General features: G+C 40.2%; 1 protein-coding gene across 5 annotated transcripts in view; it reads left to right on the forward strand.

The window, feature by feature from the left end:
• The window catches only part of lrp1ab (low density lipoprotein receptor-related protein 1Ab), a 79,757-nt gene that overhangs the window by 21,767 nt on the left and 30,757 nt on the right, over positions 1–27,233 (forward strand). For all 5 annotated transcript variants that reach the window (XM_078950611.1, XM_078950610.1, XM_078950613.1 and 2 more), the window contains 24 exons: positions 4,269–4,406; positions 9,515–9,634; positions 9,755–9,883; positions 11,281–11,541; positions 15,939–16,101; positions 16,533–16,755; positions 18,883–19,072; positions 19,172–19,315; positions 19,420–19,656; positions 19,821–20,001; positions 20,217–20,439; positions 21,493–21,682; positions 21,762–21,884; positions 22,045–22,185; positions 22,548–22,673; positions 23,044–23,160; positions 23,265–23,345; positions 23,447–23,614; positions 24,443–24,625; positions 24,969–25,166; positions 25,253–25,498; positions 25,623–25,820; positions 26,635–26,839; positions 26,943–27,107. In XM_078950611.1, coding sequence (XP_078806737.1) covers positions 4,269–4,406; positions 9,515–9,634; positions 9,755–9,883; positions 11,281–11,541; positions 15,939–16,101; positions 16,533–16,755; positions 18,883–19,072; positions 19,172–19,315; positions 19,420–19,656; positions 19,821–20,001; positions 20,217–20,439; positions 21,493–21,682; positions 21,762–21,884; positions 22,045–22,185; positions 22,548–22,673; positions 23,044–23,160; positions 23,265–23,345; positions 23,447–23,614; positions 24,443–24,625; positions 24,969–25,166; positions 25,253–25,498; positions 25,623–25,820; positions 26,635–26,839; positions 26,943–27,107 — 4,150 coding nt within the window. The remainder of the gene's footprint in view (positions 1–4,268; positions 4,407–9,514; positions 9,635–9,754; positions 9,884–11,280; positions 11,542–15,938; positions 16,102–16,532; positions 16,756–18,882; positions 19,073–19,171; positions 19,316–19,419; positions 19,657–19,820; positions 20,002–20,216; positions 20,440–21,492; positions 21,683–21,761; positions 21,885–22,044; positions 22,186–22,547; positions 22,674–23,043; positions 23,161–23,264; positions 23,346–23,446; positions 23,615–24,442; positions 24,626–24,968; positions 25,167–25,252; positions 25,499–25,622; positions 25,821–26,634; positions 26,840–26,942; positions 27,108–27,233) is intronic.

Raw genomic sequence — 27,233 nt, forward strand, 5'->3', positions numbered from 1 at the left:
GTGTCCCCTTTATCCTACAGAATAATGTATATCCTTCTAGAAAAGCAACTTTTCTGATACTATTTAGTTGTTTATGCAATGTAAGCCATGATATAGAATTAAGGCTAAGTCAAAATTGTATTTTAGGAGTATTTATTTCTGTTTGTTAAGGGTGTTAAGAACTTTTTTCGAATGTTGGTATCCATACATGGTCCATCATATTGCTTGTGTCACTTATCAGATTTGCATGATCTACCATAAGGATTATCCGGCCTTACCTAACGCAGATCCACTCAGCAACAGTTTACAACATGGTTGTCTACTGGCCTGACTTTTGCAATCCACACTTGGCATCAGCATCTGCTGTGAAGCTTCTACAGATGGCCCAGAGTGCAGCAGCACATCTGGATTTTAATGAACCCAAAAGAGCTTACTCACATTACTGCAGAAGTCTTCACTGGCTCCAGCTTCTGTCGCTTGAAGCCCGTTTAGATCACTTGAATTAGAGCTTTAATACTCATGTCTGAGCTCAATCAATCCAGTGTAAATTGAGTTGTTTTCTCACATTGAGTCATCTTCACGCACAAATCAAGCAGCTTCTTCATGTTCCTGGATGGATGAAACCCCAGAGCTTGGCATCCTTCAGTGTTTACAAGAACCTCCATGAAGGCACGCTGTTTCCACCTCTGTAGCCTACACAGTTCAAATCACGCCATTCCTTTTTTATTTGGTTTGCAACCAGCTAACTTTCTTGTTGCTCTCAACTTCAATGGCTTAACCCTCTAGTTCTCATTGCAATTTTTGTTTAGTACTTGGATTACTGCAGTCTTAATTCTGATAAATCTGAAGTGATCTATTCCTAGAAAGTCACAGTTGGATATAAGGATTTGAAGCAAATGCAAACGGGTTGTTTTCCCGCTTTGTGTGTACAACTTTGCTGTAATAAGACCAACGGTTGAATACTGAGAGTTGAGTATTATTAACATGCTTCCTTTTTCTCACCATTGGTATTTTGGTTTGTGTTGCCCAAAGAACTGTGAAATAATGATGTATGTTCTGTTTGTTTTCTTCTGATCCCCTTGCTTAAAACCCATTAATAAAATTCAATTTAAAGTGATCTGGAATGCAGGAGAACCAATACATAATAAATACCTGGGCGGCAGTGGTGTGTGAGGACTGGTTTCCATATTTCAAGTTGTAAATAAATTATATTTTAATTAAGAATAAAAAAGTAAAAGCCCATTTTACTTTTTATAGTCAATGTTTTAAATACTTTTTCAGAAAATGTTTTGGGGCACGTTTTAAATGATGGAATTTCAACAATGAATTGAATGAATTAATTTTATGAATGAATCTTAAACGCAAAAATAAATTAACTACTTGAAATGTTTTACAGGCCCTTAATTTTTTAAAATTTTTGAATGGAATCAAATTTTACTGGAAATTTTAAACGAAATAAATCAGCTCTGAATTTGTTAAGAAAATGACATTTTACATGTTATGTTTTAGCTTTCTGCATTGCTGATTTCAGTCTACTATTCTCATAATTGAAAAAAACTTGATCAACACATTGAAAAGACCCTTCTGTTTAGAAGAATACATTTCTACGCTGCAGCACAAAAGCTTTTTTTTTTCTATCAAAGCCTTATAGAAACCTCCCTGTATGCTTACGTTCATTGTAGATTGCTGTAAACCACAACCCTGAGAGATCCAGTTACAGTGGGAGCTGCTTAATCTGTCTAAAGACCACTAACCATTAGTCTGACCAGGAAATGGAATCTTAGATTAACGTTTTCAAACATCATGAAGCAAGAACTACACCCTGAAAGCTGCTGGCTATTGTCACTAATACTCCACAGTAGAATGGATTCCCATCAAATGCTTTTTAGGATCAGTTCATTTCAGTTATGTGCAGATGTTAAAGTATTGTGAGAAGCTTGTGCTTTGAGGAAAAAGTCAGGGTTAACTGTATAAAGAGTAAGGCCTTAAGACCACGGCACTGTCTTGTGATACCTTTTTCAAGAGAATATGAAAATAAATTATAATATTTTAATACCAGAAGTTTTCTTTTCATTAAACACCCACTAAAATATGACCTGATCACTGCATGCACATAAACAAGTTACTGTCTGAGTAAAAAGTTTTCTTAAGATGGCTGAGAAGACAGCAGCTGTCTATACAAGACGCTGCTATACTCCTTCAGTAACTTCCCACCCTGAAGCAGGAAGTGTTGTGTTCCTCTCTTTTATTCCACTGTAATTCGACTTAATCCCTGATATTGTTCTGTCTATTTAGCTGCCAAACTATGAATCTGGGACCCAAACGGCTCTGACTGATGGGCAGCACTGCTATTTTTTTTTTACCCAGAACTTGTTGCGCTTGTTGCCTGGAAATGAAAGATCATGTGTGGGAGGAGAGCTTGTTGTTGGAGTGTCAAACTGATGTTGACTTGTCCGTGTCTATGGTTGCATGGATTACTGTGTCACGGTTTGTGCCAAAGGTTTACGGGGATCATGGTTAGACAGACCCACATTTCCACATTGAGTAAGATTGATGTTTTTTAGTCTATAACTTGCTTTTCCCCGGAAATCGGATGCAAAGCCCTTGGCAGGAGTTTTATTTCCATTGTGCATGGCAGTTTATTCTTGGTACGGCAGTTGGTGGAAGAAAATTGCCATGCTGGCAGTTTAGTGAATACAAATCGGGCCAGCTTAAAGGCTAAATCTGCAGGAGGCCTGCTAATATGCTAGCATCACTCCGATGGGAGAGTTCCTCTCTCTGTGCGTCTCTGAGCTAAATGTATTAAAAGCTAATTCTGTGTTCCAGTGTGGCGCGTTTTCCACCCGGGCCGCTGTGGTGGGATCATTATGGAGGCTCATGTCACTTTTAAGCACTTGTTTTTACAGAATCAGCTTCTGTATTCTGGGTGGTTAGTAATCTCTTGGATGGATGCTCGTGGGTTTCTGTTGAGAATGTCAACACTTTTATTTTGAGTCCCTTATGTAATTTCTTTCTAAAGTCCACACTGTTATTTATAGAGAAAAATGTCCTGTTTTACATAGATTTTTTTTATTTTCCAGATAGATGTTCTGTGAGATCATGTTGCTTTATAATGAACTCTCACTACATTTAGCAGCAACACATTCATAGATTGGAGGCTTGGATGAATGTGTAGAAAACCCAACTTAACAAACCAGCACAGATCTTTTCATGTGAAGGTGAACAAGTGTTTTTCTTTATTTTTATGAAAATGGGTCAGCAGATGTTAGAAGATAAAAAGAAGAAAAGGTGGGGGGAGTAAGAGGAAGAAAAAGAAGGCAAAGCTCTGCAGTGTGGGCTGACAGAAGAGAGAAGAGTGGGAGGGAGCGACTGAAAGAAACTGCATCTTCTGTGTTCGGATGGCGTCGGCCTGAAAAACGATCTCATTTTAGAGATTCTGTCTGAACACTTTCCCCTCCCAGTCTGTTCTAAATGCAAGCAGGTTTATGATTTAAAACATAGCAGCTGCATAGGTGCAAACTTGTTGGTTGTGCTGGAAACATTTGGCTTTTAATGTGCCAAGAGATATTTCACCCACTAAAGCCTTTCTTAAAGCAAATTTATTTTTAGTCACGCCTTTGAAGTCTCACTCCGATCATCTTTTGATCTAACGTACATGTACTCCATCATCAGAAAAAGGCCATGGACATGAAACCAGCATCAATAGTATTCAGTGTTTTATTACATTTTTTTGTCTTACAATTATCTTATGTCTGATTACATAAAAATAAAATGAGTTAAAAGTGGAGAACAAAAACTTGATCTCTTTACCTTTTCCAGTTTTAACAGTTATTTTGATTTTTAAAAGAGCTACACAACTGAATATACAGTGTTGATTATCATATCATTCAGATTTCATAAGCTGTGACTAGTTTGACTGTAGTTGGTGTTGGAAATCATCATTAAAATGAAGGCATTTAATGGTTGAAGACCATTCATTCCCTTTAAAAAAGCAAAGGGATTAGAAAACTGTTCTTTCATTTTCTTACCATTTCTTCCAACTAATCAGTTCCAATTGTTTCTCTTAAAACAATGTCTTGAATTAAATAAAGAATTCAACTATGTGCATTGAGACCTAAGTAAAAAATATAACTTCAAAACTTCAACTTCAAAGGCATCACATTCTGAACATATAGAGAAATATGATAAATAAGTTGAAAGAATTCCATGGTTGGCATTAGTACATGTGTGCATGTTACTATCTTTCTACTGCTATTCCATGACATGTTTTCTTTCTACTTCTTTTCCAGGCACACACAACAGACCAAACCAATGTCCTGTCAATGAGGACGGCTGCCTGGACCTGGATGTCTGCATCCATATGAGCAAATTGTGTGACGGTGTCCCCGATTGCTCTGATGGCTGGGATGAGGGTCCTCACTGCAGAGGTAAAGCTGTCTTCTCCTTTTGTTTTTCTAAAAGAAAATGCGCTTGCAAAAAATGTTATCTAGGTTTTGGTGAATTCAATTACAAAAAGCCTCCCAACTCTCTATTTTATCATTTTATTGACTTTTCATGGCCTGGCTCAGACAAAAAGTCATATTTTAAGTGGAAACAGAAACATTTAGGCAAATATATCATCTAATCCCATAAGACCGGCTCCCCCTCTGCAGGAATTATGAGGAGTCAGATAAGATACAAAAAGGAATGAATCCCATATGAACCTCTAACACAGGTCAGAGACCTCTTAAAAGCAAGATGTAGGAAATTTAAAGATACCTATCAAGATTTGTTTTACTTAAAAAAAACATATGTTAGCTTTTCCCGGTTCAAGAAAAACGTCAGATATTTGCAAACACTGAGGTCTTGACGGTACAAAGTCCTAAAGGAGGAGCGTCTGCCAAGTTTTCTCTAATAATGCCTCTTATCTTGAATAGACGTCACGCCTCTGCTATAGAAATTTGTAATTCTAACCAAAGCTTCACCAAACGAAAAATTCTAAAAAGGCATTAAAGAGTCCCATGGCTCACGCTCTATTGTCCGGTGATTTAATGTTCATTAACAGCTGCTCCTTCCTTTTGGACACATGTTTTTTCAAATAAACCACACTTCCAAACACAGAGTCAAGTCATCTACATAGTAGTTTATTTTTTACACTGTTTGTCTTGAACGTGTTTTGGTTCATTTGACAGAACTTTCATAAGTTTTGAGCAGAAGACTTTAGTTTGTTGGTTCATGAGTTGTCATCACGTCAGTCATCAGTGCCAAACACGGCTTTTTGCAGCCCAGCAGTGAAGTCATGAGAAATTCAGCTGTTTCCCACAAGAGGCAGCGGTCAACACGCTCTAATCATGCTTGCATGTGTGCGTTTCTGTTGAAGCCTGTATGTGCCGTCATGTGCAAACACAGATACACAGTCGCACGTTTGACCATGTGTCCAAACACGCCCATTACACAAACTACAAACACACTTGCCGAGTGTCCCTAACTTCTGGCTCTGCTCTTTGTGAGTTCACCCTATTTCTGGGAATCGTTTCACAAGCTCCCTAGTGTTTGCTTGTACAAACTGTGCAGGTATATCTGGCTGCTGATACCTCAAGGCTCACTTTGTGAGTTCGTATGAAGAATGTATGCCAAAGTTGTTGACGAATGGTTTGAAAGTGGAATGTAGAAAAGCCATTTGATCATGAGAAAAACTTTTACTCAAATTTTTATCCCTGTAAATTTCTAATGAATAACATGTACCTTGAGCAGTCTGGAGAATTTCCATGTTTCAATTATGAAAGTTTCGAAGCACTTAGGGCCTACAGAGAGCTGTAGAATTTCATATTGCTTTTATGTTAAATGCCACTGCCATTCACGTGTGTTTACTCTTAAATTTGTCAATTTTGGGGTGAAAATAATAGATGTTGTGCGCCATGAATTTATTTGGCGCCAGTTTGTTGTCAGCCAGAAAAGACCTAATGCTGATAACATGAAAGGACTTGTATCACAACCTGTCACGGCCAACCCAGACATGCATTCAGATGCATGCAAACAGATTCTCGTCTTGTTTTTGTGCACTGGGATAAGGGCAGCAGGGAGGTAAATGACCAACGCTTAATCAAATAGTGTGTGGAAATGTACTGACTGGATGGAGAAATGCTCATCATCTGAAGCCGCCTGCAGGATGACTAGATGATCAGAGTCATTTAACTGTGGGTCTCGACCTAAATAAGCGAGCCGCCTGCAGTTACAACAGGTCTCTCGGATGATAAGACCTGTTTTATTGCCCGTCTTTACACACGATTCCAGGAAAGATACTATTTTCTTTTGTTTTTCTGAACGATTCACATGGAATATGCTCTGAGAATGGATTTTTGGTCAGCCCCGTTTGTGACTTTATTTATATATTTGTGTTTGAGTTTAGTTCCAGGTATCTGGACAGCGTGTCGCCACTGTTTGGATATAAGCTCGATACTGTTTGCTCATTACTCAGACCGCTCCTCCTTTGCATGCTTCCAAATGGTTACTTTGCCCTCTTTGATAGTGAGGCCTGCAAAGCATTTCCTGTAAATATACTTTGTGCTGATAATGTCGTCTTCTGCGGCTTTCCCTCCACTTTGCACATTCACACTGCATTGTCCCTCAGGAATGACGCTAGGGTTAGTTCATGAGTTCAAACTGTAAAATTTTATTTCAGTTAATTGCATGAAAGGGCTGCATGGTGGAACAGTGGTTGGCGCTCTTGCCTCACACCAAGAAGGCCCCTGGTTCAAGTCCCGGCTGGGGGACCTGAACCAGAACCTCAATGGGGGACCTTTCTGTGTGGAGTTTGCATGTTCTCCCTGTGCATGAGTGGGTTCTCTCCGAGGTCTCCAGCTTCCTCCCACTGTCCAAAAAACATGCTTCATAGGTTAATTGGTTAATCTTGTCCATAGGTGTGACTGGGTGTGTGATTGTGGCCCCGAGACAGATTGGCGACCTGTAAAGGGTGTCCCCTGCCTTCGCACAAGTGACCGGGATAGGCTCCAGCAGCCCCAAGACCCCGAAAGGGATCAAACGGCAGAAGATGAATAAATGAATGAAGATGAATGAATAATTGCATGAAAGGTCTGTGCATTTGTGAAAGAGAAGGCCTTTTGTTCAGAATCAACACGTGTAAACTTGTTTCTACACGGTGTGCGCATAAAGGCTGGAATTTCCTTCACTTTTAAGATTTTCCAGCGTAAGAAAAACCTCTTTATAAACTTGATGCATAAAATTGCAAGATAATTTTCTGTCTATTATTTGGAGGAAGAAAACTGAAGCAAGGTGATGTGTGAGCTGCAATATCCAACCTCACTTTTTTTTGAAAATGAATCAACCTTAGCCAGCCTGAGTCACCCTGTTACACCCCTCATTGTAGTGGCTGCCTTTCATCAAAGCATAGCTACCTGCATGGCTTTTAGCTGCCTTTTAAAGTCTGCCAGCATCAGTGCAGTAACTGAAGGCCTGTAGTCTGATTTGTTTGCTTCATTCATTAACTGCTGTTCAAACATCTGTGACGGGCTGCTGCTGTTTTTGTTTGCATGCTCTTCTTTATTTAGTCCTGTTGTCTGTTTCACTGGAGATTTTTTTTTTCTAGTGTGGAAGATTTTCTTCTTGCTTTAAAGACTCACTCAGATGAAAGTCGTGTTTTGGCTGTTTTATAACATGTTCTTGAGGCCTTTTTCTAATGATGGAGGGACATATATAAAGAGAATTGAACCGAAAATTGCATTTATGAGTTTTTTTATATTCAAATTAAAGGTGAGTCAGAAGCAGACAAAAAAATGTTATTTGAAAAAGTTTATAGCTTTGACGTAAAACCTTCACTGACAAGCCACAACCTCCATGCCTCCGCCCCATTGTGATGCATCCGCTTGCAGAGAAATAGCTCAGTGTACGTCTGTGTTTTCCCCATCTGAGCTGGCATCTCGCTCAAAACTGTACGGCTGGATAGTTTCAATATTGCTTGCCACTTTTGTTACACCGGTAATGTTAGGTTGGGGTTTTAAAGGGCTGTAAATTAGAGGAAGAGCCAAAACAGTTGGATGACGGGCTTACTCAGCTAAATTTTTATTACATTTTTTCCGCTCTGCAGGAACTATGTTCTAGAGAATGACAAAGTTTTTGATTTTGGCCAAAAACAGCATAATCATAATAAAAAGACCATTGGAAATGATTTTACAATAGATCAAAATATGATCAGAGTTGAACTTTTAGAAAAGTTGCATATTTTGTATTATTTGACAATGAAGAGGTTTTTTGTTTTTGAATACATTTAACTTGGTTTTTAAAGATCATAAGGTATGTTTGTATCAGAGAATAAGCAAATACCTGAAGTGCATGGTCCTTTTTTTTCTTTTTTACTTTTTATCCTTCTTTGGAGTTTAGAAAATAATTGCATGGTAGCAATTTGACAAAAGCTTGAAGTTCTTTAAATGCAATATTTTTCAAATTGATATTCAAATCGATTCGACATCAACACAGTTTTAAATAGTTCATATACTTCAGTACCTTTCTGCCAATAATTCTTTTTTAAACTAGATGTGTAAACTTTTAGCTTTTTTGTTTTCTTTTTTATTAAGTTTGGAAGGTGAACTCTTTACATTTATTACAATTTAGTTGATCTAAAAGATTTACTTGTGGTGATTGTACATATCTTTCACTTGCAGCAAGGCACTTAAACAAAAACTCTTAAAAAAATGGATAAAATTAGCTCTCCTGCTGCCTGTGGTCATTCGCTGTGTGAGGCTTTGTGAATAGATTTGACATGGGCCGCAGTGTAAACCAGGGGACTCTTCCTTTCAGTGAGGCTACAATAAAGGTCCTTATGTCCCAGAGTGCCACAGGCTTTATATAATAAGAGTCCTTCAAGCTTCTGTCTCTGCTCTTTACACCATAATGCTACTGGCTGCTGTTCGCACTCGGAGTCTGTGTCAAGTTTCTATTAAAACTGACCCTTTTATTTTGGTGCACATTTAAAATGTATAAATTGTCGTAGTTTCTTGACATTCTCAGTAAATAGTGTTCAAATAAATTCTTGTTTTATCTAGGAAGGTTGCTCTAGAAATATTTACAGAGGAAAGAGGAAAAGATGCAAATCATCATTTACATTTGGACAGAGCAACCTTTTTGGATATTGTCTTGAATTTAGCAACAAAGTAAAGTAGGCGTTCTACATAATGTCCTAGCTAAGACTCACATATGCATGCAAAATGCACACCCTGCAAGGAGAGTAGATGTGTGCACTCCCCACATTCCTTTTTTTTCTTTCTCATTTCCTTCAATTCCCTCTGGTGGGAAAGCAAAGGTCCTCCGTCATTCATTCCAATCCACTTTTCTGTTGCATCTACAGATAAAAACACACAAGTTCATGTGTATGACACCCCTCTCCATCTTTAAACTCGAGCCCTAATTCAGGCTGCATGTAGGATTATTATAATTTGTATTAATTCTATGAATTTTGCACTGGGTGAAACCCTCCCTCAAAGTTGTCTTGATGTATCTGCAGAACCTAAATCTTTGCTTTCATTGTTTTTCTTTGCTTCAGAAAAAGCACCAGACTGTGACTCCCTTGGGTGCCAGTTTAAATGCGCAGTGACTCACGATGGGCCTCGCTGCTACTGTAGACATGGTTACGAGGTTGCTGCAGATGGAAAGACGTGTAAAGGTAGGCGGTTCTCCCGCCAACTTATTCTGGCTTGGTCAACCCAAAACGTAATATAATGCAAACGCCTGGATTTTTCCGAGAAGGAAAGTTTCTACATTTTTCTGCCTTTTTGCCTCACAGACTTCAATGAGTGCAGCGTGTATGGAACGTGCAGTCAGACATGCTCCAACACTGATGGAAGCTACACCTGCAGCTGTGTGGAGGGATACCTGCTGCAGCCAGACAATCGCTCCTGCAAAGCCAAAAATGGTGAGCAAACACAACCCCTTCCCAAAGATGAGAGGCAAAAGATTACAGTAGAGCCCCAAAAGGGTATAGCTGATTTACAGTGGGGCAAAAAAGAAATTGGCAGTCAAAGATTCTATAACTTGTTCCACCCAAAAAAAAAGTAGTCTGTAATATTCATCATAGACACTTCAGCTGTGAGAGAATGTTAAACATAAATATAGGAAATCACATTGTTTTGATTTTTAACCATTTTTATTTTACCAACTTTATTTGCATAAAGATGCAGAATGTAAGTAATTAGCATCTACAAAAATAGCAGGAATTATGTCCCTGGCAGACCTGTTACTTCTTTTTCCTACACCCGAATAAGACTAGGATGAGCCAATCTGCTATAAGCAGCATAATGAGAACATCTGTTTAAGTAAATATTATAAAATGGAGTAAAAACTAGATCATTGACGATCTCCCTACACCTTTGCTTCCACTCACGTGGTGGTATATGCTATAAATGATCTTGAACAGTGAAGAAACAGTCCAGAACTGCATGGGGAGAACTGATTAACGACCTGCTGGGAGCACAATAACAAAGGTTACTGTTAGCAACACACTATCATCATGGGTCAAATCCAGCAGTCCTCTAAAGGTTGCCCTGCTTAGGCCAGCACATGTCCAGACCCGTGATGATGAATGGAGTCATGTATGGAGAAGTTCTGGGCAGAATCCTCCCTCCATTAGTGAGTGCTTTGAGGATGAAACATGGCTAGATCTTCCAGTATTACAATGATCCCAAACACAAAACAAAGAAGTGGCTACATGAAAAGAATTTTAAGGTTCTGGAATGGCCCAGCTGGTGTCTGGACTTCAATCCAATAGAGAATCTGTGGAGGAAGTTGAAAGTCCAGCAACAGCCCCAAAATATCACTGCTCTTGAAAAGATCTGCATGGAAGAATGGGCCAAGATGACAGCTTCAGTGTGTGAAAACCTGGTCAAGACCTACAGAAAATGTTTCCCTGTCATGGCCAACCAGCGGTACATTTCAAATTGTTGAAGTGAACCTTTATCGACCAAATACTTGTTTTTTGCACTATTTTATATTATATTCATTACATACATTCTATAAAATCATACAATGTTATTTCCTGGATTCCTTTTTTAATTCTGTCTCTTAAAGTTCTATAATAAACAAAACACAGCTCTCTAATTTTTTTTTAGTGCAATGACTTGGTGACTTAACAAAAACATTTTTACCCCTCTATATATATTTTGTTGTTGTTTGTTTTTTTGTTTTGTTTTTTAAACTAATACATGACCTATTTTCATTTTGATCTGTGAAAGTTTTATTCTTCCACTGCCCAAATATTCTGTCATTTCTTTTTCCCATCTAACCTCCTGTGTACTACGTTCTGGTAAAACGCAGAGCCGGTGGACCGTCTGCCTGTTCTGTTGATCGCTAACCTCCATGACATCCGATGCACCTCCCTGAGTGGATCCACATCCCGGTTCCCCTCCATCCCCACCAAACAGACAATGGCTATGGACTTCATCTATGCTGAGGAGACTGTGTGCTGGATAGATGTGGGCGACGCTCCTACTTCTACGCAGCTGAAATGTGCCAGCCTGCAAGACCTAAAGGGCTTCAGTAACATCCGCACCATCAACATCACCCTCAGCTTGCACCGTAAGTTGTGGATTTATGCTTTAAAAAATTAGACTGCATCAAATGGTTTAAACTTCATTAGGTCTAAGAGTTTGTCGCGAATTTTCTCTTTTTGCACACCGTAATAAGTCAGGGACAAATGACTGGAAAAGCATTCTGTCATTTGGAGTTAAAACTGTCAGTGATGTGTTTTAAAACGTATTACATATTTTCTGACTCATGATTTATTCAGTTAAGGCTTCATCCAAAACTTTGTAGACAGGCTGACGTGGCCCATCTTCAGTCTCAGCAGTGTCCTTGTTTTCAATTAAAATGGCTATGATGCTGGCTTTCTCCAGAAAGATCCCCTCTGCCATTTCAGATCTCCTCAAGGGCTCAATGTTTTGCACAAGAAGTTCAAATAACAAATTTTTCTGTGTTGAGTAATGGCAGTAAGTGAGACATCTGGTCTGTGCAAGTGTGGCATTAACGCCCAATTCAGACAAACAAACCAACATGCACTGCTGGTGTTTTGATACTTTTCGAAGTTCTTGTTCATGCATTGCTGACATTCATCTTCGATTACAAACCAGACAAGTTTAGTTCTTATCTGTCTGGATTAAAGGGCTTCTACTCTCTGAAAATGACTTCAGAAACATAGTCAAAACAAAACAAAAAAAGGCGTAAGGGCGTGGGTGTGTGTGCGTGGACATGGGAAGCTTTCCCTTGAGAGTCAGCCTCCAGCAGACGTGTGAACCAACAGCGGAGACTCTGGTTGTGTAATGTCGACTCTGGGACGCCATTCCAACCCACTTCATTAGAAAGTTGTGTAGCTGCTGTCACTGCTCGACAGCTAGGAAAACCAAGAAACTCCTGAAGGAACTTGTTGCAGTTAATTAAAAGGAACTTGAAAAGCACATTTCTCTGTGCTTTTTAGGGCCTCTTGGGGTTAATCTTTGCTTCACTATCCTTCTCAATCCTCGTCTTTCCCAAATTATATTTCAGTGGAAACTTGGCTGCAAATATACATGCAACCAGATGGCAGCAAATTATTATCTCTTAAAGTTGCAGAACTTAGAATATGTATATATTCTGTCAAATGTTTTCAAAAATAATAAAAGAGGAAGAAAATCTGAAATCAAGACAAATCACTAATATCTACATGGGAAGTATGCTCAGACTTATCCAGAGAAAAAGCGGCCTGATGAACAGATGAGGGTTGTGGGCTGGAAGAGAAGAACACCCTGAGAGAAAAGCCAGCCAACCACCAGGAATGATGACATGAGAGGGAGAAAGATGATGGTGATTTGCTCTACCTTTAGGGTGTGTATGTGTGGTCATGCTGATGGTATTTACATTCTTCTGGTGGGTTATGTTGTTCTGAATAGATTCTACATTCCTTTGGAGGTCTTTGGTTCTGTCTATTTAGTGTTTTTTCTTTTCATACAATCTTGTGTTAAATACAACAATTATTCAGTAACGTGCATTTCACAAATCAAGATTTGCTGTTAAAGCGTGAGATTAACATAAATCCTCCACTAATATAGAAGGCCTCAAGTCAACTTTAATCTTAAGTAACATCTTATTTTCTTCTCTGCTTGACAAAATTCTCCAAAAATGTGGCCATATAAATTGTGCTCAGAGTCTGTTCTGTGTTTTAAATCAAGAAGGGCTCAGGTGTGTTTGTAAAAGTTAGCTTTCCAGGCTTGGGTTTTAGGCAGGGCTCACGCAAACATTGTGATTTAAAACTTCTGAGAGGCTGAGACGGCAGGGGAGATAAGCAGATGAAGGTGCCAGATGTGGCTTGTTCTGTCGGCATGCACGATTGTCTGACAGAGAAGATAAAAGAGAAGTTGGGCCGGCCCGTTCAGTCTTTTCCACCGTGTGCACGGAAGCTCTCAGCAGGCACCAGCACCTCTTCCCACATCTGTCTGTCTGCTGTCAAATCTTCTTTTTTCTTGCCTTTCCAGAGCACAGATAAATCAGTGCTTAGAACGGCTTTGCAAATATGTAATTGGACCTTATTACTGGTTCTTAGACTTTTTTGGGTGGAAAGGGTTTTAGGTTTTCTGTTTTTGTGTTTGGGGGGGGGGGACCAAAAAAAAAACCCCAGTAAATTTCAGCAGAGCTTTGACATAAAAACTTTTAGTTAGATGCAGCCCTTACCTTTGTCTAAGCAGCCCAACGTTTATGTTCAAACAAACTGTATTTAGTTTTATCTTTTAGAGCTCGCATTTATTTGTCAGCAATGTAAATAGAATTACAGCCTTTTAGCTTCAATAATACAATGATGTATCCGTAGGTGCTAAAATTACATTTATTGTAGGTTGGACAAGGGCTATTTAACAGATTAATTGAAACATCTTGGTACTGGATAATTGAGTGTGTTCTTTTGTGCTTCATCATGTAATAGTATCAGTGTATATCTTAACACAAATGGTGTCATTCCTTATTAGCTTAGGCATCAAGGTGTTACTAACCCCTGTTTTACTTGTGCGGGAGTGCAGCATCTCTCCGGTTTGTGAGACTTTCCTACAGAGCAGTGTTACCAGCTGAAAGAAAAAAGTTCATTTTCCCAGCAAAGTTTCCATTTCCCAGAAGCTGCATGAGTGAAGATGGCAACAGACCGGCTGGCTCTCTGGACAATGGGGTCCACTTGGTTGATGCATAACACAGTAGTCACTGGTTTGCACAGCTTTTCTTCCCACTAAAAAGCCATGTTTATGCAGTAAAAGCATAAATTATGCACTTAAAGCATAACAGGTTATGCTTTAAGTTGAGTTTCTGGTGATCACTGTTGATATTGTTTCACATTTGTTCTTTTACCAGACTGGGGCAGGAACTTCATGCTTTAAGCACTACATTGCACTTGTGTGTTTAGGCTTTGGTTGTTCTTGGCGAGGACTGTTAGGGGTTTCTGAATTGAGCCCAGATGCGTCTGTGTTTTGTTGCATAACTTCAATTTGCTCTGTTGGGTGTTCCATTACAGGCATTTCTTTGTGACAAGTTCCAGCTCAGAAGAAGACTGCCAGCTCATCGTCTTTGGTTTTCTACCTCTTTCATCCATCCTAACATCAGAGAGACACGAATGAGTTACTTTGATGGAGTAAAGTTTGTGTAGTTGTCCTTTGAGATTGGGGACTGCAGCTGTTATAATAAGTCTTCTCCTTTTTTGTAAAGGTCTTCATCTGACGGGTTTCATCTGTCTGGTTTGCTGACCGGGGTTGCAAGCTGCTTAGTCAGAGGTTTTGCAATCCCTCCAGGTCAGGGTTTAATGGTTAATATGGACACGTGAAAGTCCTACACAACTTAAGAGGTTAAATGCGTTCACATTTAAATGACTAATTTTGATTTGGCTACTGTAGGGAAAGATTTACACCTTTAGTTGGAGGAAAGGCAGTGTAGCAGTTTGTTCAGCTTGGATTGGGTTTAGCTGTTATTTGAAAATTAAGCTTCAGTATTGGCCCATTCAGGAATGAAAGACCTAAAGTTTAATTGAGTCAATAATGGTGCTCAAAACCTGCCAACTTAAATTTTAGTGAAAGTAAGACGGATATTGGACGGTTGCCATTGATATGAGCAGCACTGAACGCCTTTGTTCTGATGACATGAAGGCTAAAACATAATGAAATCTATAGGTTTATTTTATCTGTTCAAAGTCATGCTTTATTGGTTAATTGATGATTCTAGGTGTGAACAGACTGACGACCTGTTCAGGGTGTACTCTGCCTTCGCCCATAAAGTAGCTGGATAGGCCCCAGCAGCCCCGTGACCCTGAAGGAAATTCAGTGGGTTCAGAAAATGGACGAATGAGTTATTTTATGCTAGGAGAAAAATGTTGTCATCAGGTTTTCGTCGACATTACTTCAAGCATTTTTAAACCTTTTTTTTTTATGTTGAGGTTTGGTTCCTATACTTTGGAGTTAGTTATAAATTTGTACTGTTGAATTTGTTTGTTTGCAACATATCCCTGCTGCTTTACAAGCAGTACAAACTGCACGTTTGCTTCCTCTTCGGCTGACATGTTATTTATTTCACTCTCATCATGAATGCATGGTCTTAACAGAATTAATCGATATTTATTATTTAATTGCAATTATTAGCCGAAACTAAATGAGATGTGCATCCCCCCTTATCCTGTCATTTTAATTCTGCTCGGCATGACTCCTAAAATTTTCAATTTAAAGTTCAATTTGAAGACTTTATCACACACACCAGCTTTAACTCTAGATGCTTATGGGTTTCTTTTCTTTATTCAGTCTAATGCTTTTAATATTTGCATATCAATAGATGAGAACATTAAGTCATCATAAGAATGAAGTTTGTCCAAATGCTGAAATAAACACTGTAATGGCTGTGGACGACTTTGTCATTTCGTTTTTCTTAATGACTCTGTTTTGTGCTCTCCTGTCCCTTTATCCCTCCTCGGCATCTCTCAGATGTGGAACAGATGGCTATAGACTGGCTAACTGGAAACTTCTACTTTGTTGACGATGTGGACGACAGAGTGTTTGTCTGCAGCAAAAGCGGTCAGATTTGTGTGACTCTGCTGGACCAAGATCTGTACAACCCCAAAGGCATTGCCTTGGACCCGGCCATGGGGTTTGTGCATCTTTTTGACCTTTTTGACCCAACATCACCCCAAATGTTTTACGCAATCCTGTAGAGGAAGACATTGTCTTGTGATCAGATGAGTTGCTGACTAAGCAGGCTAGCCAAAGTCAAATCACTTCCTCCAAAGACATGAAAATTAAGAAACGGTTGCAGGTTTAGGTTCCTGATGTCCAGAAGATGAGCCTTCATGTTGTTCCGTTTTTTTTTTTTGGAGATTCAGTTCTGTATAAATGTTTTTAAGTCATATAAAAGTGCTATGACTAATAGTTTTTGCCGAGTTGAGACTTGTCGCACAAATTTGAGCAAAAAAGACGCAGAGTCAGTCAGATGATGAAGTGATATCATTTTCTATTGGAAAATGGAAATTCCTTTTTTATAATTCGTTATCCTCATCTCAATTTTGTCTTCTTCTCCTGCAGTAAGGTTTTCTTCACAGACTATGGGTCTACTCCGAGGGTGGAGCGCTGTGACATGGATGGCCAAAACCGCACAAAGCTGGTTGACACCAAGATCGTCTTCCCCCACGGTATCACACTGGACCTGGTGAACCGACTGGTGTACTGGGCCGATGCTTATCTGGACTACATCGAGGTGGTAGACTATGAGGGAAAAAACCGGCATACCATCATCCAGGGTCTGCAGGTGAGCTTTTAAAAATGGTTGAATGTGCAAAGCAAACCAACAACTTCAGTTCGACATGTTCCCAAACTGTGGAACTCCTCTTGTACAAATGCATCCCCATCACTCACACATGGAGAGATGTAGAATGTGTTTGATGTTGAAAGTGAACACTTCAGTTTTAACTGTTCAAGGGCAGAGCACACATTTGTGTCTGACTGAAAAGTCCCAGTGAGCCACGTTTTTGGTCCTACATCTTTTTTATAAGAAATTTCCCAGCAGCTATTTAAAAATCTCCCTGTACTTTTCAGAAATGGCAATAAAAGTCCTCTCACCAAATATGTGGTGGGGTTTGCTTAACCTCTTGAGACCTGGCGTCCACATACGAGGACATCACATTGTGGGATTTATTACCACTTCAGTTGACTCTGATTACCTTGGGCCTTGTGACTATGAAATAAAAAAAGGCATATGAAACAAGAGCTTGGGTCTCAAGAGGTTAAAATGACTCAAAAGTGGAGTTGTAGCATAAAAACTCACCACTCTAGGAATGTGTGGTAAATGTTTAGAATTGTTCTTTTTTTTAGCTTACCACATGTGAGACTCTGATGTTTCCTGTCTGTATTTGAACCCCAAAACCAATCGCATGAGGTTATAAAAAAAACTTAAGTCTTTTAAAGTTTCAATTTTCAAGCACAAAAAACAGCTGAATATTTTCACAGATTAGCTAACTGGTTACAGAAAAACCTTTTAGTTTTCTCACAGTTTTATATTTGGTTTTTAGTCTGCTTTTTTATAACTGTAGATAAGTTGACGCACTCTATAAATCAGCCTAGTTTCACAAAAATCACCACAGATCTATGCTGAAGCATCGGTGCTGTTTAAACAAATAAACAAAACAAAAAATGCTTGGTCATTTGTCTACTTTAGTAAATGTACCCCATCTTTGGACCCAGTCCATTTTATTTATTTATTTTTGCTTTCTTTGTATTACAGCAAAGAAAGAATGCCTCCCTAGGGATAAGGCCCATTTAATTGCCTTCATTCATAATACTTCCAGAATGTGTGGTTTTTCCCGGCCAGTGCCTCTCTGAACTTTTCAGTTTGGTTCAATAAAGGACTGAAGTCTATGTTCCTAATAAAATCACGACTGTGGTGGGACCGTAATGTTTATGTGTGAGGGACGGAGGGAGGTAATCTAATCTAAACTCGTACATCTTTCTGACAGAAAAGGAGGTCCGCACTAAATGTGCTCTTTAAAAGTAAATTGTCCTTCTTCGTTTGACAGCAGATTCTGAGAACAAGACATTTTCCTGCTCTTTGCTAAGTTTACACAAGCATTCTCTCCTCTTCTTCCTTTTCTCTGTTTAGCACATTTGATCAAATTTTTAGAAACATCTGTTGTTATACTGGGAAATATTACCAATAAAAAGTTTAAGATTTGCCATTAAGAATTTTGGATCTAATATGTACCAGCATAACTATCGATTGGATGTCCCACTCCGACTTGTTGTTGCAAAAGCATTCCCAGTGCTTTTTCAATCATGATGATGCAGTTTTTAGCAAAAATCCCAAAAACCTGCGTCATTTTCAAGGACAGATTTTGCAGAATGGCAGTAGTTCATTAGAAATTAGCCTCCGAGTTGTCGACGGGACTGTTGCGCGGGGCAACCCCGCCCCCCTTCCTGTCACTCTCCCACTCCTGCTAGCCTATGGCCCCCCCTCACACCCCTAATCTAACACTATCGACAAAATGGAAAGCAAAATTGGAACTTTTAGTTTTGAGCCAGATGCCAGCTCAAACGAGGAAAACATAAATGTGCATGGATCTAGTTGTCTACAAGTGGATGCATCAGAATGGAGAGGAGCAGGGAGCTTGTTGCACGCCTATCATATAATCTATGTAACGAATACAATTTTCTTCAAACTGTATTTTGTCATCTGCACCTGATTCGCAACAAATTGAATGAAGCCTAATTTTCTTTATATATGTCCTTCATCATGAGAAAAGTACCTCAAGAACATGTAAAAAACACCAAAAACACAATTTTTATCGGAGTGGGTCTTTAACGAGCTGTTTACTTGATATTATTTCTTTTATCTGACGAATAAAAAATGATCCTCTTTGCTGTCTTCTTCCATGTATTCCAGATTGAACACCTGAATGGGCTGACTGTATTTGAGAACTTTCTCTATGCCACGAACTCCGATGAAGGCAACTTAAACCCAAAGACCAGTGTGATTCGAGTGAACCGCTTTAACAGCTCAGACTTTCAGGTGGTGACCCGGTTGGACCGGGGCTCCGCTCTGCATGTGTACCACCAGAGACGCCAACCTCAAGGTGCGAAACAATCTAATGACACATAGCAGCTGTTTCAGTTCATCTAAATGTTTGTGTTTTTTCGTAACTGCTTTTATGTGCTGTCCTGCTCGCCCTCAGTGCGCAGCCATGCTTGTGCTTTGGATCAGTTTGGAAAGCCTGGAGGTTGCTCTGACATTTGTCTGCTGAGCAACAGTCACAAGACGCGCACCTGCCGCTGTAACTCTGGGTTCAGCCTTGGCAGTGATGGTAAATCCTGCAAGAGTGAGTATCCAAAGAAATACTGGTTTGGACAGTAATGAAGAACATAAAACTTTCAGTAAAAATGACCTCATTTATCATTATTATTTTTTTTCTTTTTCTTGCAGAACCAGACCATGAGTTGTTTTTGGTTTATGGTAAGGGTCGTCCTGGAGTAATCCGGGGCATGGACATGAATGCTAAAGTCCCTGATGAGTACATGATTCCCATTGAGAACCTGATGAACCCACGAGCTCTGGATTTCCATGCTGCCAGTGAATACATTTACTTCGCCGATGCCACCAGCTACATTATCGGTCGGCAGAAGATCCACGACAGAGAACGAGAGATTATTCTGAAGGAGGGTAAGCTATAGACCATCACTTTGCCAAGAATTCTTAGGAATTATTTTTATTCCTGCTACGTCTAATAATTTAGAGCTGCTGGGAGTTCAGCTGTGTTATACTATCTATTCTTTTGGATTCTCTAATAATCAGCTTTTCACCCGGACTTCTCCGCCTTATCTCAGGTATTCACACAGTAGAAGGCTTAGCGGTCGACTGGATGGGAGGTAATCTCTACTGGACAGACGACGGACCTAAGAAGACTATCAGTGTCGCCAGGCTGGAGAAAGCTTCCCAGACCCGGAAGACCCTGATTGAGGGAAAGATGAGCCACCCTCGTGCCATTGTTGTGGACCCAGGCCATGGGTAAGACTGAAGAGAGACAACTAGTGTTCCTGGTAAAATGGATTCGTACAGCTTTCTTTAGTGGAACAGTTCTTTTGCTAAAAGTTGTTCCTCTATTTAAACTCACGCAACAAAGTTGTAGTGGATTTTTGGATGATGTGCTTTTCACTCTCAGTCAGGTTATAGTTCCAACGCCTTTGAAAGCGCGTCAGCTCTTTTTTTCTCCTCCTTCTCAGTTGGATGTACTGGACTGACTGGGAGGAGGATCCCACAGAGAGCAACAGAGGAAAGATCAAGAAGGCCTGGATGGATGGCTCACATCATCAGGTTTTCTTGACCGGTAAAACAATGCTGTGGCCCAACGGCTTGAGTCTGGACATTCCTCAGGGCATTCTATACTGGGTGGATGCGTACTATGACCAGATAGAGATGGTTTACCTCAACACCACTGAGCGAAAGGTTGGTAATATTCTGATAATTCAGAGTATTTGAATACTCGGCGAATCGAAATCTGTTCCTGAAAATACTAGAATGAACCTTAGCAATGTCCAAGATAGCTGATTTGTGAGCTTTATAAATATAATGCAATGAAGTAAAACTACACTTCAGGCTATGTAGTTATGGTTCTAAAATGAAGAATAATGGTGGATTTTAAGTGCATAAGTTAAAAAAAGGATGTACTACTGTCAACATGAATAAATCTTCAAAGTAAAATGTTGGTACTGCTTCTTGTTTTCAAAATAAGGGTTTTTTGTAAATGAAAAAAGACACAAGTTCAGTTTACTGAACTGAGTTCTGAAAAATGATTTTGTTTTAAATACAGAAAAAAGGTATGAATAAATTAGAATAAAAAATTGAACAGAAAAATAAAATAAAAAATATGATGAATGTGAATTCAGGAATATAAAGAAACTCTTGTGATCTATTACTTCTATAAAATAATCCAAAGCAACAGACAGTGATTTGTATGTCTTCTTTGCTGAAGAAGTTAACCAGGAAGTTGACACAAAAACGTTTGTTTAAGGGGACAAATATAATTTCTTTCTTTTAAAATCTTTTTTTTGTTAAATCTGGTTTACAAAAAATGATCCTCGAAATAAAGGTATATATTATGGTGATTAAATGCATATTATTTTAATTTTCATTCATGCAGTAAAAAGACACAAATGTAGCAACCGTTATGACAAATTTAGATGAAATAGTAAGAATTGTGGTTTAATCTGTCAAACGTTGATCTTGATTTGTAAATCAATTTGAATTCCCACTTAAGAAAGGATTCACAGCCCTACAATTCAATGTGTGTCAGACTTTTTTTTTTTTAATGACAATGGTTCAAAATAATACCAGCTTGAACAAAACGTTTTTTTTTAGAAATACACATATGTGAAAAAGGTGCTGGATGTGCTGGATCTTTTGGACATTACTTTTACTCTTTCGTTAAAGGAAACAAAAACATTTTTTTTTTTTTTTTTAGTTCTAGCTGTAATCCTTTGTGTTTTTCCAATTTAACAGGTTATTTACACGGGTCAGGAGCTTAACCACGCCTTTGGCTTGTGCCATTACAAACAATTTCTCTTCTGGAATGAATACCGTGGAGGCAGCATCTTCAAACTGGACCAGACCACAAAGACTGTGACTTTACTACGCAACGAAAGGCCCCCCATATTTGAGATCAGGGTGTATGATGCACACCAGCAGCAAGGTTTGTCCCCTTTTTCACCTATTCTGTTCATTAGATTATGAATGTATTGGTAATAGTCTTGCTTTTTTTTGTATTGTAGGCACTAATGCATGCCGAGCAAACAACGGTGGTTGTGGCAGCCTGTGCCTTGCTATACCCAACGGCAGGTCCTGTGCGTGTGCTGATGATCAAATCCTTGATGTGGATAACGTCACCTGCAGAGGTGATTAAAACCTTTGCATTTAGAGGTTTTCTGAATATCGTGGAGAATCTTAAAACTGCTTTTTCATTTTAAGAGGAAAACCTTTTTTCCCCATTTTGGTCTTCGTTTAATGTTTGAATGACCGGTGTGTTTCCATTCTCACGTCTGATGACTTCTCCAGCCAACCCCTCCTACGTGCCCCCACCACAGTGCCAGCCGGGTGAATTTGCCTGCAAGAACAACCGCTGCATCCAAGAGCGCTGGAAGTGCGATGGAGACAATGATTGTTTGGACAACAGCGATGAAGCCCCTGACCTCTGCCGTGAGTGAGCCGCAGCATCGCCATGGATACTGAGCAACACACTGGAAAACAAAATTCTGCTTCAAGGGTTTGGTTAAAACAAAGTGACACAGCATGAACTAAAGTTTCCATGATTTCTTACGGAGCAGCATGATGCTGCATTTCAGCGGTCAACTCTGTCCTCATTAGGCGATTCCCAGAAGCAGGACTCATGTTGCTCTTGGCACATTCCCCTTTCTTATTCCTCATTTAAAGTGGTGCAGATCAAAAGCATCAGAAAGGACTACGTAAACCATCATCAGCTGTGTTTACTATAACCTTTACATTATTATTTTTTGCATAATTAAATGTTATTATTTTATGTTTTTTTTCTCGTCTTCCAGATGAACACACCTGCCCAGCTGAACGATTTAAATGCCAGAATAACCGCTGCATTCCTCTGCGGTGGCTGTGTGATGGTGACAATGACTGCGGCAATGATGAAGATGAATCCAACACTACATGCTCTGGTATGTCTCAAATGCAGGTGTTATGGAACCCTTAATGCGCCCAGCTGATTTGCTTCAACCATCCCTGCAGCGTGGTTTGAGGCCTTTTAGGGTTGATCTAGAAGCTTGTTTGCAGGCGATATAACTGTTTTTGGATAAATGCCCGTCCCTGCCAAAATCCGAAATCAGTTTTATTTAGGAATGCAATTTGAATTGTTAGATTAGATTAAGTTGGGGCTTCATTAGAAGAAGGAATAAGATCTAAATAATGGCTGGTTCTGGCAATCAGACCAGTTTTTGGATTATTTGAAATGTGAATCACATCGGTGGAAAAATCCATATTAAATTTCAAAATAAGAAAAAATATTTAACTTGCATGACTTGGTTTCAGCTCGGACATGCCCACCAAACCAGTACCCCTGTGCTAGTGGTCGCTGCATCCCCATTTCCTGGATGTGTGACTTGGACGATGACTGCGGCGATCGCTCAGATGAACCAGACACATGTGGTGAGTCCTCAGTCCTTTTGTTCCTCTCGCCTTACCTTGATTGCCGTTATGTATGTATATAAAAAGCTGACATTTCTTTACCTCTTGTTTTTCCCCTATGACAGCCTATCCAACCTGTTTCCCTCTGACCCAGTTCACATGTGGAAATGGTCGCTGCATCAACATAAACTGGCGCTGTGACAACGGTGACTATCATCACCTTTCAGCTTCCTCAAAATAAAGAAAAGATCCAGTAAGCAGTGAGGTGAGATCATTGAGGTGTCATGATGTTTTTGCTGATGTGCAGACAACGACTGTGGAGACAACAGTGATGAAGCAGGCTGCAGCCATTCCTGCTCCAGTGTGCAGTTCAAATGTAACAGTGGCCGCTGCATCCCGGAGTATTGGACCTGCGATGGCGACAATGACTGTGGGGACTACAGTGATGAGACTCACGCCAACTGCACCAACCAGGGTGAGGAGCGGTACTTTGTGTATGTGAATATTAAATCTGCCCTGCTTTCATGCTCCCTGGAGGATGATGTCATGGCGCGGCAGAAAAGGCAGCTTTATCTCCTTCCTTCTCAACAGGTGTATGCCTGTTTGCAACCGTTTATCACTCACTTCTGTTTCCTGTTCAGGAATAATTTTTCGCCTGGATAACAAACACTTTCATGGTCTTGTTTGAGTTTCACTGATGTTTTGACTGTGCTGTTGCTGTGTAGATCTACGTTTAAAGATTTCAATAGCAGGTTGCTATGATGAGGTTTTTATTTTCAGATGAACTGATTTTAGATGGTTTCATGAGTGTTACAGTCTGTCTTTGGTTTCCTTTGATTTGCTCAGAACCTTGAGCTTTTCTGTATAGTGTGGTTCAGTGCTGTTCTGTTCGGGCCAAACATAAAATGTAGGACGCTGCTTTCAACCCCAGCATACAGAAATGGGGCCCGTCGTGACCTGCTGGTCTAATGTGCAATCTGTGCTCTTTTGTGTGTGGAGGGGTAAAAAAAACAGCGGCTCTGGGGTTTTTGTGGGCTCACTTAATCTGCTTGTTGGGAAGCTATTAGAGCAAAAAAGCAACACTGTGTGTTATAGTCTTACATTTAAAAGTTCAAGTTTTTGTTCAGGTCATAGTTTTATTAATGTTCTCACCTCATTGATGCTTCTAATCTTCCCTTTGGACATGCGTCAGGGAAATGATGCCTCAGGGTTACATTGAAGACACTCTTCCGGTTTCACCAAATCCGTTTATTCCTCAGCTGTGGCTGCAGCGTCTAACGTTGAATCTTTTTGCTGTTCCCAGCCACTCGTCCGCCAGGCGGCTGCCATGTGGACGAGTTTCAGTGTCGAGTAGACGGTCTGTGCATTCCCATGCGCTGGCGCTGTGACGGGGATACGGACTGCATGGACCTAAGCGACGAGAACAACTGCGAAGGAGTCACCCACATGTGTGACCCCACAGTCAAGTTCAGTTGCAGAGACTCTGGTAAGGGCTGTTTCAAATGCTCAAAAAAGCTTCTGAGTACATTTTTAGAATCTATAAAACATTTTTGCTTTTCAAAACATGACCTAAATTATTGTGCATGGTTTTTTATGAGGCTATGATTAGTTTTTAAACTCATTCTGGGGTCACAAATAATGGCTGCCTGTGCTGAAATTAAACGTCACCCTTAGAATAGAATTGAAAAGCTGTGTTGTGGGTTTAAAGTCTGTATTTACACAGTGAAGCCGAAAGTGTCTCTTACCAAAATGGTTTAAATGGAGGCTGATCTTTTCTTTTCTTTTCTTTTTTTTTGATGATGATCTTTTCTTTTTGCTGTCTTGTACAGGGCGCTGCATCAGCAAAGCCTGGGTGTGCGACGGCGACAGTGACTGCGAGGACAATTCCGATGAGGAAAACTGCGAAGCGTTGGTCTGCAAGTTGTCTCACCACATGTGTGCCTCCAATGATTCTATCTGCCTACCTGCGGAGAAGCTGTGTGATGGCATCAACGATTGTCCGGATAGTTCTGATGAGAAGTTTTGTGGTAAAACGGGAAAACCCAACCATTATTTCCAGCAGCTGAGTCCTTTTAGTCTTAAGTTCTCTAGTTCAACTTTTTCTTTTCTGCAGACTTGTGCTCTTTGGACAATGGAGGTTGTAGTCACAACTGCAGCATAATTCCTGGGGAGGGCCACATGTGCTCCTGTCCCCTGGGCATGGAACTGGGAGCTGACAACAAGACCTGCCAGATCCAAAGCTTTTGTGCCAAACACCTGAAATGTAGCCAGAAGTGCGAACAGGATAAATTCAACGTCAAGTGCTCGTGCTATGAGGGCTGGGAGCTGGAACCCAATATGGAGAGCTGCAAAAGCACCAGTAAGAAAGCAGTAGTGACTGCATTTAACACCATATAAATACTTGTTTTTTTTTCTGGTTTAACAGCTGTGATCCGACTGAAGCATCTGTGTTGAGATGTGGTTGGACATTTCATTTCCTTCAGATCCCTTCAAGCCTTTCATCATTTTCTCCAACCGCCACGAGATCAGAAGGATTGACCTTCATAAGGGAGAGTTTACTGTGCTGGTGCCAGGTTTAAGGAACACCATTGCCTTGGACTTCCACCTCAACCAAAGCACCCTGTACTGGACTGATGTTGTAGAGGACAAGATCTATCGAGGAAAACTGTCTGATAATGGAGGTGAGTTTGTATGGATCCAAATGAACTGTTGCAGGAGCACAAATTAAAAGAAGGGCAGACTATTTTCACTCTAACTTTTTAATGAAGCCATAAATATTAGGGTAGATAAGTCTTACTTTAGGAGGTGCTTAGCAGCTTAAAGTGTAAGTTGTTTGGGCATAACTTGAAAAATATGTCTACCAACAGTCTGTGGCATTCTGTGACCCTGAATGAACCTCACAGGTCACAGTCAGCCTTTCTTGCTCAGAAACCTCAGGTTTGTGTTCCCAGCTCAGCCCGGAAGGCAAACGGAAGGCTTTGTCTCTTCCAGTTTGTCTCGGTAACTCACAGAGCGTGACCGTTGCCAGAACACCGATGTTGCTCTGCAATTCCACTCATCCACCCTTACAGTCTTCCATAAATATAAACATGCTGAGCAGGAGCGTAGCAGCTCATAGATCAGCTCCTGCTGCTCATTATGGAGTCCAATTTGCCCAAGTGGTTTGTGCCAACAGCTTTAAGTCCAACATTCCTTAATGCAAGCTGCATCAGTGTTCAGCTGCCTGTCTCCTAAATTCTGTCAGGAGGCCTTATAATCTTGATTCGCCAAAGGCGACACTTTGGTTTACACTCGGTTTGGATCAGCTTCTGGGAAATAATAAAGAATTTAGAGCAGAAGGATAATGTCAGAACCACAGAAGTACCTCTTCTCCTTTACTGACACTTGAAAAGAGAAAAAAAAAAAAACTTTTTTTGGGGCGAAATTGTTTAGTCGTTTTTTTGTTGTTTTTGAAGCTAAATGTTTCATTAAATTGTGTGTCTTTGTGTCCGTCAGCACTTACCAGTTTTGAGGTGGTCATACAGTATGGACTGGCAACCCCAGAAGGTCTGGCTGTGGACTGGATAGCAGGAAACATTTACTGGGTGGAGAGCAATTTGGACCAGATTGAGGTTGCAAAACTGGACGGCACTATGAGAACCACTCTGTTAGCAGGAGAAGTAGAGCATCCTCGAGCCATCGCTCTAGATCCTCGTGATGGGTAGGAAGCATGAACAAATAATTTTTTTGAAGATTCCAGAAACTCCTGTGGATCATGGAAAATGTCTGTGAAAGCCTTCACCCTGATAACTTTCTGTTGGCAGTATTCTGTTTTGGACTGACTGGGATGCCAGTCTGCCCAGGATAGAAGCAGCATCCATGAGTGGTGAAGGCAGGCGTACCATCCACAAGGAGACTGGCAGTGGCGGCTGGCCCAACGGGCTCACTGTGGACTATATGGAAAGACGGATCGTCTGGATTGATGCCAGGTAGGATTTTCTACTGCTTTACATTTTCCCCTGGCATTCCCAGTCTGTTCTCCTGTTTCCCAGTTTTATATTTATCACCATAGTTTGAAACACAGCGGTTCACCTTTTGCGGTCTTGCTGTTTCAC

This window comes from Oryzias latipes, chromosome 7, assembly GCF_053564925.1.
Source record: "Oryzias latipes strain Hd-rR chromosome 7, Olatipes_Hd-rR_3.1".
Lineage (NCBI taxonomy): Eukaryota > Metazoa > Chordata > Actinopteri > Beloniformes > Adrianichthyidae > Oryzias > Oryzias latipes.